Raw genomic sequence first — 13042 nt, 5'->3', positions numbered from 1 at the left:
ACTTGGCATGCATGCTTGTGATGACTGCCAGTCTGTAGTGAGGCATTACCACACACAGTATTCAGCTTTCAGCATGTTTGGGGAAGCATCGGTGGGGTTGGGTTAGAGGTAAGCATCCCAATGTGTGCTGTAATATAAATCCCATGCTTGGTCATAGATTTACACTGCACTGGGCTTCCGCATACTGGATTCCGCATACTGTGGCTATCTTGTGGTTAGATGGTTGCCTGAGTAGCTTCAATAGACCTGGCAATCTTTACGGATGGAAAATAGTTTGCTAACTTTTACTGCTCAGGTTCAGTTCCATGCATTCAAATTTAATAGCAGATCAGGTATGCTTATCTAAATTAGTATCAATTTCTGCACTTTCCATTGCAGTCTATATTTACTCATACAAGTGTAACCAAGTATTTCTAAGCAGCCAGGCTGAATGACAACACTGAGTTGGCTAATGGTAGAAGCAATGCTTTAAAATGTTTCCATTTTATGAAAACTGAAAAGGAGCGCCGGGGGGGGGGGAATGAGAAAAATAATCCAGTCAATGTGATGCAGGCTAATTATCCATTTAGGAGCGGTAAACATCGCTAATCAGATTAGCTGGATTTGGACCTTAGGAAAGTCTGCTCTTTAACCATGCAAGCCTATGTGTGTCTACTTGGAAGTAAGCCCTGTGGAGTTCAGTGGGACTTACTTTCAAGAACTGCAGCCTAATGGCCACATCTATTATTTATTATTTTATTTTATTTATAAGGTTCATATCCTGCCTCTCATTACATGCAATATCGAGAGGGGCACGACCGTTTGCAACAAAATATAAAACACTTTAATCATACACTCACACTTCATTCATTAAATATATCACTCAAGATAGTGATGCAACTCAGCACACTTTAGTAAAAGTGAATACTTCGTTTACAAATGCTGCAGGAACAAAGGCAGCAAGGGTCCTCTAAACAGGAAATCAAAACAGCAATATGTAACTGCATCTCTTTGTTTCTTATGCTGACTATGCTCCATATAGGTTCCGTTTGTATGTTTATGTGTACATATGCTTATTTTTTTGAAAATGTTTAAAAGGGAAAAGGAAGTACAGAATGAGAAGGTCGAGGAAAAGAGGGGAAAGCAGGCAAGATCTACCACAGAGCGGGGAATCATAATTCTGTACACTGGTATAGATTATGTGCACATGATGAGACTTGTTGGCCAGCATGGGATCCCAAATCTCTCACTCCACACATTCATTTGTACACAGATCGATGTCTGAATAGGGATGGCGCACTCTAGGGCTTAAGTGTACAGGCCATGATCCAGGAAGTGTTTAGCTGAAATCTTTTTCCAGTCACATACTCATTAAGTGATCGAGGCTTAAGCAAGCCCCTTTATGTCACCCACCATCTTACATCTGCAATATGGAGATGATGATGATGATGATATTGTCCTCTCTTGTAGGGTTGCTGTAAGGATTACCGGAAGAATGCATGGGTGCATTTCAGCACTCTAAAATGCTACATAAATAATGCATGTGTTTTATTAGTTAGACATTGCAAAAAAATTACAGTGGTACCTCATACGCTTCAGGTTACAGACTCCGCTAATCCAGAAATAGTACCTCGGGTTAAGAACTTTGCTTCAGGATGAGAACAGAAATCGTGCTCCGGTGGCACGGCAGCAGCAGGAGGCCCCATTAGCTAAAGTGGTGCTTCAGGTTATGAACAGTTTCAGGTTAAAAACAGACCTCCGGAATGAATTAAGTACTTAACCCGAGGTACCACTGTATAGAAAAAGTTTTGAACGAGTATGTCAAAGTCATACTGTCCATACATTTCTGTTAATTCCAAATGATGATGATACCAATTTTGATAGCTTTCTGTGGAACGGAGGCATAAGAATGAGTTAGTGTTATTTATGCCATTGATAAACTATCTGAAATAGAATGAGATTATCTTGCTATTTGAAACACTTTTTGGATTACTGCAGGAGAATAGAAACAGGGTGGGAGTAATTTTACCCCACTGAGGATCTTTTTCACATCTTTCATTTTAACACATTTCAGACACTGGGCGCACAGCTTGTGCACAGGATATCTATGCTAGTTCAGCAATTGAACTTTTTAAATAGAAAGAGAGAGGGGGAGAGAATGCCTTCAGTTTTACAACAGCTCCCTGTCTAGCCTTGAGACAAAGGCGGCTCTATGTTTAAGAAGGAGGTTTCTTGGTTGCTGTCCCAGCTGCCTGCAATGTAACACTGTGTCCCCAAGACTGGGATTAATGTACCAGGGGCTCCTCCTCCTTTTGCTGCTACGCAGGGTCATAAAGGATTTTCTACCACACATCCCCTTTACTGTACCATGCAGTATTGCCACCTTAAAGAGCTTTATCTAGATGGAAATGCAATTATTCCCCTGCTTACTCATTTAAACATTTGGCTAAGATGTCATATTCCAAATAAGCCAAATGCTTCAGAAACCAGAAGGCCATGCATTAAGCACTGCATGCGCACATTAGCTTCCACATCCCCAATTCCAACAGTAACCTTCCACACAGCTTGGGAGGCATGCTTCCTGAAAACTTAACATAATCTCCTTCATTATGTTATGCTCCTTCATCTGTTCCAGCTCCACTTCTACCTTTCAGGGTGTTTGTATCTTATATGGTTTGGTATCAGATCTTAAAGCAATGTCCACAGGATCTCCTTTAAGTAGACCAGTGTCCCCAAATATATCTCCGCCCCCACCCCCTGCTGTTTTCAGTAGTCTCATACTTGGAGCTTCTCCATGACTGAGATTATCCAGGTTATGACTATTGCATACTCAGTGAACAAAATCTGCTTCTCTTTGTAGCTTGTTTGTGTCGTAAAGCATAAAAAGTGGCATCTGTGTAAAATGATTTCTGTTTTATGTAAATATGGGGTGGGGTGCTCTGGAATCTTCTGTAGGTCATCCCTCTTAAATTGCTGTGGCATCAGCTCATAAATCACTTTTGGAACGATGATTGTCCCAAATATATTCTTCAGGAAGGGTTACTGTCTTTACAAAATATGGAACCTAAGAAGAATAAGACATCCACTACTGTGGTCACTTTTGAACACAGCAAAATAACCTATTTTGGAGCACATCCTGAAATGTGCACTCCCATCACTGGGGCAAACTCCTCTGTGAATTCTTCCACAACTTGTGCATGCTGTTTGAAAGGGTATCTTTGTGTTGCAGAATGCTTTTAAAATGGCAGGATTGCTTTTTCTTGGACTTCCAGTATGAATCTACTCTTTTCCAAAATGACCACCAAGTCTTCTTCTCATGTTTTGTGGACTGAAGGTTACCTTCTCCAAGTTGCTCCAAAGTTATCTTTCCTATCCTGCTCTGGGTTTTTTATGTACTCTGATTCCCTTGCTTATCCCCATGGCTTGATGAAGGACTGAGTCTTCTATTAGCTACATTCTTTCAGGAACCCTTTCTGCAGAAAAGCCTTCCCCAGCCTAGTGCTTTCCAGATGTTTGGGTCTACAGTGCAGTGGAGACTGGTGCATTGGTGTGAACGGGGCAGTGCCCCACCAACCTCACTCTGCCTTCAGCCAGCCCCCACCTTCTCACAACCAGCCCAGGGGGGGGCACTGGCTGTCCACTTGCCCTTCCTCAGTCTTGATGTTGCTCTTGTGGAACTCAACAGGGAGGAGGATGGAGACCAAACTAGCATTAGTAGGTTTTGCTTGCAATTGGCTCTGATTCTTCCTACAGTTGGCATCCCTGCTTTCTCCCCTACCAGTCCCAATGCCGAATACCACTTCTACAGTACCCACCGGCCCCATCAAGCATGGCCCATAGTCAGGAATGGTGGGAACTGTGGTTCATAACTGATGGAGGGCAAAAGATTGGAGAGACCTTTTCTAGAATTACAGCCACCAATCTATCTCTACCAGCGGTCTTCTGTTTTGTAACAGTAAATTCAGTCTTGTTCAGACAAAGCCCTAACAAATGACTCAGGGATTTGACTAGTCTTCGACATAAGACTTCTCATAAGCTACAGTCCTCTTGGGAGTGAAATAGGTATCTAATCTGGCTACGGTTGTGCTTGTTGCCCTCTTCAGCAAAGATAAAGGAATTGCAAACATTGGGCGATATTCAATGTTAGCCATACTCAGACTATACCCACTGAAATCAACCAGTTGAATCCAATTGGTTTACTGTGAGAAAAGTTGACATGAATAGCAGCCATTGTTGGCTTCTTTCCCCATAACATAAAGTGATGAGCTTTATGTGCACTATTCCTCTGAGGCCAGGCAAAAGCAAGCAAATATTTTCTTCTATTTCTTTCAGGGTGCAGGATTATTAGAGCTGAAGACTTCTGGTGCAGGGAACAGTGTCATTTTCCTTGTCTGGTTAGGAATCTGTAAATTTACAACATGACTTCTGAAACCATGTTATGGTCTTCCATCGATGTGTCATGCATTAAGACGCACATCTATCAAGACTCCTTTTATGTGTCTGAGGAGGAGCTCTGTCAACTTTAATGGAATCACTCTGAAATAATTAGTTACGAGAGTGAATGTTAAAAATTTAAATGTCAGTAAGCATTAGAGGTCCAAAGTTTCACATAGATGTCCCATTGACTTTAATTCATGAATTGTGAGCTACTGCCCAAGGTTACAATTCTTGCTGCGATCTAGTAAAATCAATGGTGTTGTAGTGGAGAAAACGCAGTCAGAATTATACCTGGCTGTCTTTTCCAACCTCTAAACTACCACCCCTGGCTCAGAACAGAGCTAAATAAAATGTCCCTTTGTACCAGCAAATGCTTATTAAAGACACTGTCGCAATATAATTTATTCGACTTCCTACCCAACTAACCAAAGCAAGCCATTACATAACAAGTAACTGGAAAGCAAATGTGGTGTGGATGCCATTATTTGGAACTTGTACTCTGATGAAAAGAATGCCAATTCCTTGAAACAGTATTTTCCCCACCCCCTTTTGGAGGTTTGTGCCAGTCATTCACTCGCTGCCAGTATGATGCTTTTTGGAAGGATTCTGTTCAGAGTTTGCAGCAGAGATTGCTGGGGATTCTTTTTGCTTAATACTGGCTGGGAATAATGCATGTGTGAAGAAGGCAGTGGAAGCTGCAGAATCAGATACCCAGTGCCACTTGAGTGGATGAAATGAATACTGGAAAATAACCCTCTCTTAAATTAAAACTAAGTGGGCCCCAGTTAGGTTACTTAAGCCTAGATTTGCAAGTACAATTACATAGGCTATTGTATAAATTAAAAAACTAGCCCAGGGAAGACTGTTGAAAGGGGTGGGTAAGGGAAGGAACAGGTAGCAGAGAATGCAAGATTGCTTCCCCCCTTTTATAAATTTAATCACTGATGTTGCACAAAGCTTTCCATGCTTCATCATGTTAGCAACTATCCCCATCCAATGGAATTCTGTTATTCCCATTTTGGTGATGGGGAAGTTGAAGCCAACAAATTTTATCACGAGTCAACCAGCGGAGGAGGAAGTGGAACTTGGACCCAAATCTCCTAGATCAAAGGCCAATAATCCACTGGATCGTGCTGGCTGCAAATCAATGCAGAGACATTCTTTTTACAGGGGAAAATGTCAGTGAAAAATCAAATACCTGAAGCCTTTTCCAGATAGTTCAATATGAGTGCTGCAATCCACAATTTAGCAACACTAATTTATTTATTTAAGTGCAGCACAAGCCCCTGGCACAAGTTGTATGGTTTTCCAAAATAAGAGCCTAAGCCTATAACTTATCCTAAGTACATATAACTGAAATAATTGCACATTCTACTCCTGTTCACCCCTGCCTTCACTCCTCTCCTCTTCTTCTGTTGCCTTTTCCTGTGTTGAATTTTAGACTGTATGCTCCTTGGGGAGGGGCCTGTCCTCTTGCAAAGTATCATGAATGTTGATGTCTCCATATCATTGATCCAGATCCATAGGTGGGGGGAATCAGGGCAGGGCAGGGTAATACCTTTATTGGAACCAATCAAAGTGTCACAAAATATTGAGCAAACCTTCATGTTCTCCATAACTTTTCATCAGGAATAAGGCTGATGTTGGTTAGTAGTTCCCAGTTCCTTATTCCTAGTTCCCATGAAGGGTTGAAACAGAGCTGCATAATCAGTGGTAATGAGGAACACAATTGTACAGTGGTACCTCAGGTTGAGAACTTAATTCGTTCTGGAGGTCCGTTCTTAACCTGAAACTGTTCTTAACCTGAGGTACCACTTTAGCTAATGGGGCCTCCCACTGCTGCCGTGCGATTTCTGTTCTCATCCTGAAGCAAAGTTCCTAACCTGAGGTACTATTTCTGGGTTAGCGGAGTCTGTAACCTGAAGCATATGTAACCTGAAGCGTCTGTAACCCGAGGTACCACTGTACCACTAAAAAAGCTTTGTACTTTCCAATATCATATATCTCCAAGACCAGGGATGTTCCTCTTGAGATGCACAAGAATTCTCTGCAATCAAAATGGTTGGGTGTTGGGTTGTTTGTTTGTTGCAACATTATTTAATGCATGACAACACCAGATGATATACCCACATCTCCAGGAGGTTGTCCTTTTTGATACACCCCAGTGTCGCATCCAGTTCAGTGCCTAATTTTGGCACACTACACTGTCAAGGGCTCTAGCCTCTCATCTTGCCAATGTATCTGCAAAATAAAAAGGAGCTGGGAGCGTGCCCCCACAAACTAAGCTTTAAAAAGGTAAAGGTACCCCTGACCATTAAGGGACGCAGGTGGCACTGTGGGTTAAACCACAGAGCGTAGGACTTGCCAACCTAATGGAGGTCCAGTCGTGGCTGACTCTGGGGTTGCGGCACTCATCTCGCTTTATTGGCCGAGGGAGGCGGCGTACAGCTTCCAGGTCATGTGGCCACCATGACTAAGCCGCTTCTGGTGAACCAGAGCAGCGCACCAAAACGCCGTTTACCTTCCCGCCAGAGTGGTACCTATTTATCTACTTGCACTTTGACGTGCTTTCGAACTGCTAGGTTGGCAGGAGCAGGGACTGAGCAATGGGAGCTCACCCCGTCACAGGGATTCCAACCGCCGACCTTCTGATCGGCAAGTCCTAGGCTCTGTGGTTTAACCCACAGCGCCACCCGCGTCCCTAAACTAAGTTTTAGGCCTCCACAGATCATTTATCCACACCTCCAGATATTATGCCAGACCAAATGAAAAAAGGGGGGGGACGTTGTTATATGGTTGCAAAGAGGACGTTGGCTTATGACACTTGCTGAAGTAACCGAACTCCATGAAGATTCCAGGTAACATGAAGCTCTAGCTGTAGGACAGTATGTTCATAAGGGAAGGACTGTAGCTCAGTGGAAGAGCATTTGCTTTGCATGCAAAAGGTCCCAGGTTCAATCCCTGGCATCTCCAGATAAGGCTGGGAAAAATGCCTACCTGAAACCCTACAGACTCATTGCTAGTTACTTTTGATAATACTGAGCTAAATGGTTGAATGGCTTGACTTTGTATAAGGTTGGTTCCTATGCTGGGGCGAGGAGCATTTTTCAGTGTGGGGGTTGCATTCCTTCATGCACAATGCTTGTGCCAGTGGTGAGCAGGGCCAGAGCAATGGATGCAACTCTCACCTTTATGCAGGAGGCAAAAGCACACAAAATTAAGAGGCTTCTCCACTCTCTCACTATCCAGGCAAGCAAGAGGCATTGTCACAGTTCAAGGTCACATTCCAGCAAGGCAGAGGCAGTCAGGGAAGGCATGAAATAGAGCCAATCGGGTGTCTGGCTTGGTGTGTCCTGGGGGCAATCCTGAAAGCCAGACAGGGACATCTGGCCACCCCATCCTATGTAGCTATGAAGAATCTCTGCACAGTGGGGGTGAGGAAACTTGTGGTGTGAATTGGTCCTTTGTCACTAGACAAACCGATAGTTATCATCAGATTTGCCAGAGATAGGCAATGCTCATGGCATGTCTGGGGTGTTCCACAGTTTGCAATTGCTGCAGAAAACATTGGTGGTTCCTGACATCCACTGGTGTCAGCCTGCCTGCACAACAAAATTCAATTCAATCTGCATAAATGGAGATTCTCCTGCCTATTCTCTCTCCTCCCCGCTGCAGCTCCCCAGTAATTCCAAAATCTGCTCCATTGCCTCTACTGGTCCATCTGGCTCAGCAGGGTCTCTTCTTACTGGTAGCGGCTTTCCAATGTATTTCCATGCATGTCTACTTGAGATGATCCAGTTTTAACTGGAGATCCTGGGGGAAATCAGGCTCATGGCTCAGAATAAGCATGCAACTGAGGCTGAGAACGCTGGTTAATATGGGAGGTCTATTCCATAATAGAATGTATGTATGTATATATAATAGATTCATGTATGGAAGTGAGAGCTGGACCATAAAGAAGGCTGATCGCCGAAGAATTGATGCTTTTGAATTATGGTGCTGGAGGAGACTCTTGAGAGTCCCATGGACTGCAAGAAGATCAAACCTATCCATTCTTAAGGAAATCAGCCCTGAGTGCTCACTGGAAGGACAGATCCTGAAGCTGAGACTCCAATACTTTGGCCACCTCATGAGAAGAGAAGACTCCCTGGAAAAGACCCTGATGTTGGGAAAGTTGGAGGGCACAAGGAGAAGGGGACGACAGAGGACGAGATGGTTGGACAGTGTTCTCAAAGCTACCAACATGAGTTTGACCAAACTGCGGGAGGCAGTAGAAGACAGAAGTGCCTGGCAGGCTCTGGTCCATGGGGTCACGAAGAGTCGGACATGACTAAACGACTAAACAACAACATTCCATAAACAGCAAAACAAAACAAACAAACACCCTGATGTCTTCAAAATGATTCTCATGCTTGAGTGGGGCGAAACATTGTATCCCGATTCTCACAAATACTTTGCATGACTATATCAAAAGATACAGTGTAATAATACATGTTTACTACAGAAACTGTATACAACTTTCAAACTAACGATTTCCCAAATAAAACACAGATACTGGCACCTTGACCGTGGGCATCAGTGGCATTTCAACAAATTGCACTTGCTTCCAAATGACGAGTTTATGATCAGCATGTAAGATGGCCAAGAGAATTTGTTTTTGTATGTGTTTCCAGGTTTGTAGAACTTTGCAACCTCGGAAGCTGCTTTCCATCACATAACAGTGATCACTAAGAGTCTCCTTTGTCATTTCATTGTAGTTCAACTACACATGTCTCTGTGTAAAAAGTGTGTCCATCTCATTCCCTGCATTGATTTTCTCCAATAAGTTACTGACTTAAAAAACCAACTGCAAACAAAAAGCCATGCTGCCATTTCTGAATATGCTTTGGATGGAGCGAGTTCCCTCCATGGGCAGGAGATTGGCACATATTACCTTCCAACTCTATGATTCTATAAAACACATAAAACACTGTCAGGATAAATCACAAGTATGGAATATATTTATGCTGTCCAAAATCTAATTTCCCAAAAACTACTTGGGTGTATGGAGAGTTCAGAGTAACTGGTGCAAGCCAAAAGTTTCAGGTTTGGTGTTAGAATAAAAACTCAGTAACACCTATATGTGACCTGATTCCCAGTTGATGTGCACTAGGTTGTTCATTATATCATACATCATTAACTTCATCTTATCATTAGTGCAGTCCTTGTGATCCTCTGGGACACAGGCTCAATGGTGTAACTACAAACACACACGAACACATTACTGATAATTGGGTTAGCTACTGAGCCACCTTGAACCTTCGTTTTCTCATCTGTATATTCATTGAGATGACTGATAGGCCCAGCTAACAGGACTAACATGAGGCTTACAATCCCCTTTGTGGATCACCCTTACATTTCATGCGCTTACATTTCAAAAGGTGTAAGCTTGGCAGGGTTTTTTAATTTAAAAAATTACACGCACAAAAATCACAGATTGCATTTTTCATTCATCTGTTAGCTCCCCACTTGTAAAACCTGCCTTAGTTAAGAAAGATTTGAACCCAGGAGAGTTCCTTTTTAAAGCTATCAACAGTGCAGAACTGGGTTTGTTTCTTGGAATTGGCACAGCCAGAAATGTATACAATAACCTTTAAGGGGTTTCCAAAGCTTATCTGATTCTTGTTTTATGTCATTCTATGAAAGGCATGAAATCTATTAGGGATAAAGCTATATGCAACTGGAATTTTATCACAAACACACCCTTTCTCCTTCCATTCTTACTGCAGTTTTTCTGTGATGTGACTGTAAACTGTTACAACATTCATTAACATGGCTTTCAGCTAATTGTCAAGAATAGGTATTGTAGGTCTTGGAATACTTATTAGTTCTTTCTCATTATGTACAGCTTAGTGTTCTTTTAGATAGATGGGGGGGGGAGAGAAATCCCATTTTAGCTTTGTTACTGTCAGAGGTGAACAGCTACATACCTGTCATCTGGCTACAATGGTTCTTTGGTCTGGTAACCGACCTTCCAGATAGTAACTAGGGGCTTTTCACACAGTAAGACCCAAAATTTGACCAAAAATATATATGTCATTATCCTCGTTTTGTCTTACAGGCTGAAAACATTCCCTGAGCTGTTATCCTAACATGAGTTTTTAATTTTGCCACAACAGAATACATATACAATCTGAACACTCACATAAAAGACCTAATCCAAATATGGTCATGAAGAACCCGACTGAATAAGGATAATGGTGGTGAAGCTGGAATGCTAATTCTCTAGCATGCATTTGTTACATTCAGATGGATTTGTTCCCAAAGCTAGTAGCTAGATCCAAATTTCCTAGGATTTTCTAAATGACTTGGATATGCAGCAGGAAGGAAGGAGCAGAGTGCTGCCTTTTAAAGTGCAAAATCTGTTGGGCAATACTTTTATTGGGACCAACGAAAGCATCAAAAAAGTGTGGAGCTTTTGTGATATTTTGATTGATTCCAATAAAAATATGGCCCCACTATGTATGGTGGGGGGGGTTAGGAACCTACATGTGTACCTTGGTTTTTTTATGTCCCTTTAAACTGGCCTTTCATCTTTTATTTGCATACTATTAGGGTAGGTGGAAAAGGAGTAATTTGGAAGTACTATTGGCAGCCAAGGATTCCTCCTAGAATTCTTCAAGGCTTGCCTAAGCTGATGTTAGGGCTAGTTTGTGACAATGGAGTGGTATAAGCTAACTGCTTCACCCATTTCTACAACAGAGTTAGGTAAAAGGAAAGTTTCTTCTTCTTTTAACCCTTACTTATAGTGGCACCATGAATGTTTTCTGTTCAAGTCTGCACAAAGACAGGAGATCTGCAAGGGCAGCTATTTAAGCCTGCAATCCTATAGACCCCTTTATCAGAGAGTAAGTCCTATTGAACTTAATGGCACTTACTTCCAAGTAGACTTGGATAAGATTGCACCATATAGGAAGCAAGTGTGTGCATGAGTAGAGGAGCTCTTCATATACAGAGAGCAACCCAAAACTGCACCCTGATTCTTCATAGGGTGCATTTTGAAAAAACAAGCTGTGGGGCAGAAAAGAAGGGGAAAGAGGGAGCTCAGTGTCTTCTGTTGGTGAAACCAGTATGTAAAATATGGCTTCCTTGAGGTCCTCAGTGTACTTTTGTTAATGGGTCTGAGAGAAAGAAATGAACTGTGAATCTGTCTGTGTTGAGAAACAAACACCTGTATGCAGATAAGAACATGTGTCTGTCTGTGTGTGAGGAAACATTAGTTGGGGAGGTCAGGTGTGGGCGGGGAAGAGAGGATAAAGTAATGTGGGCACAGCATTTGTTGCCTACAGACACAGAGAGAGCGAGAGAGCGCTATATATATGAGATACAGTGAGAGAAATGGATGGTGTTTGCCTGTGTGAGGGCTGTGTGGGTGTGCTAACAAGAACAGTGTGCATATCAAGAAAATGCGGTGCATATGTTGCGCGAGGTGCATTGTCTTGCAGAGAACAAGCATTTGTGTGCAAGGAAAAGGCTCAAGGTGTAAAAAAAAAATGATGGCATTGCGCTAGATATGAGACAAAGGATAAAGTGGGCACGAGAGAGAGAGAAATGGGGTATAGGAGCGTGAGGCAGCATGTCATGTACAGGTGTGAGAAAAAGTGCCTGCGGGTAAGGATGTGGGAGAAAATGAGGGGATGAGGCAGAGGAATAAGGAGGGGTGTGTGTTTGAGGGCAGGGAAGCATGTGTGAACGAGAATGAAGGGAATGTGTACGTGGGCAGAGAGAGAGGTGTTGTGTGTGTCTCCTTGGCTTGCTAAGCGTCTCCGAGGAAAGCATGAATGGCGCGCGCACACAGAGAAGCGAAGGCTGTGGCAGGTGTTGGGGTGGGAAAGGAGCTGCTGTGGGTGGGCGCCTGTGAGGAGAGAGCCCGGCTCCTGTCCGTGGGGTCTCCTGGCTTCTTTCTCAGCCCTCATGGCTGAAGAGGGAGAGAGAGAGAGCGCGCGCGCGAGATAGAGCGCTCTCCTCCTCCTCCTCCTCGGAAGGATTTAGCGTCTCCCAGCGGGAGAAACGCGGCTGTCCGCTCCGGGCGCGCCAGAAATAGGCTGGTCCCTTCACTCCCTCACTCACCATGTTGCCGCCGCCGAAGGGGGTCTCTGGGCGGGAAGGCGGCGGGGCGCGCTCGGCAAGGCGAGGAGGAGGCGGCGCGGCGAGGCGCTGTCCAGGGTATCCCGGCTCTCCGTCAGCTCGGCGAGCGCTCGAGCGAGTAGCGGCTCCTTCCCCGGCCGGGCGTGCTGGGCTTCCCGCTCTCTTCTCCTCCGCCTCTCGCTCTGCAGCTTAAGGCCAGCTCCGGCCTCCCCATGCCCCGCGCGCCCGCCCCGCCCCCCGGCCTCGCGCGAAAGGCGAGGGGCTGCTGGGGTGACTTCAGAGAGGGGGCGGGGCCGAGGGCGGCCCGGGGGGGGGGGGAGGCGCGGAGGCTCCTCCTCTTCTCCCAGCGCGAGCCGAGAGCTCAGCTTGCGCGCGCCAGCCGGTGGGTTTGCAAGGGAAAGGGAGCCGGCGGCGCCTGCTTTTCGCGGATGCGTTTGATCTTTGCAACCCCTCCGCGGGGCTCCTTTGGCCCACTTGGCTCCGGGGCTGCTGCAAGGCT

General features: G+C 44.4%; 1 protein-coding gene across 1 annotated transcript in view; it reads right to left on the bottom strand.

Moving 5' to 3' along the window:
• The window catches only part of ELOVL2 (ELOVL fatty acid elongase 2), a 54225-nt gene extending 41431 nt beyond the window's left edge, over positions 1-12794 (bottom strand). The window contains exon 1 of the mRNA XM_083519677.1: positions 12526-12794. Coding sequence (XP_083375803.1) covers positions 12526-12528 — 3 coding nt within the window. The 5' untranslated portion in view covers positions 12529-12794. The remainder of the gene's footprint in view (positions 1-12525) is intronic.
• Positions 12795-13042: the final 248 nt, after the last annotated feature.

The sequence above is a fragment of the Podarcis liolepis genome, assembly GCF_965112155.1.
Source record: "Podarcis liolepis genome assembly, chromosome: 8".
NCBI lineage: Eukaryota > Metazoa > Chordata > Lepidosauria > Squamata > Lacertidae > Podarcis > Podarcis liolepis.
Note: the sequence above shows the minus strand (reverse complement) of the source record. Positions and strands in the feature narration are given on the sequence as shown.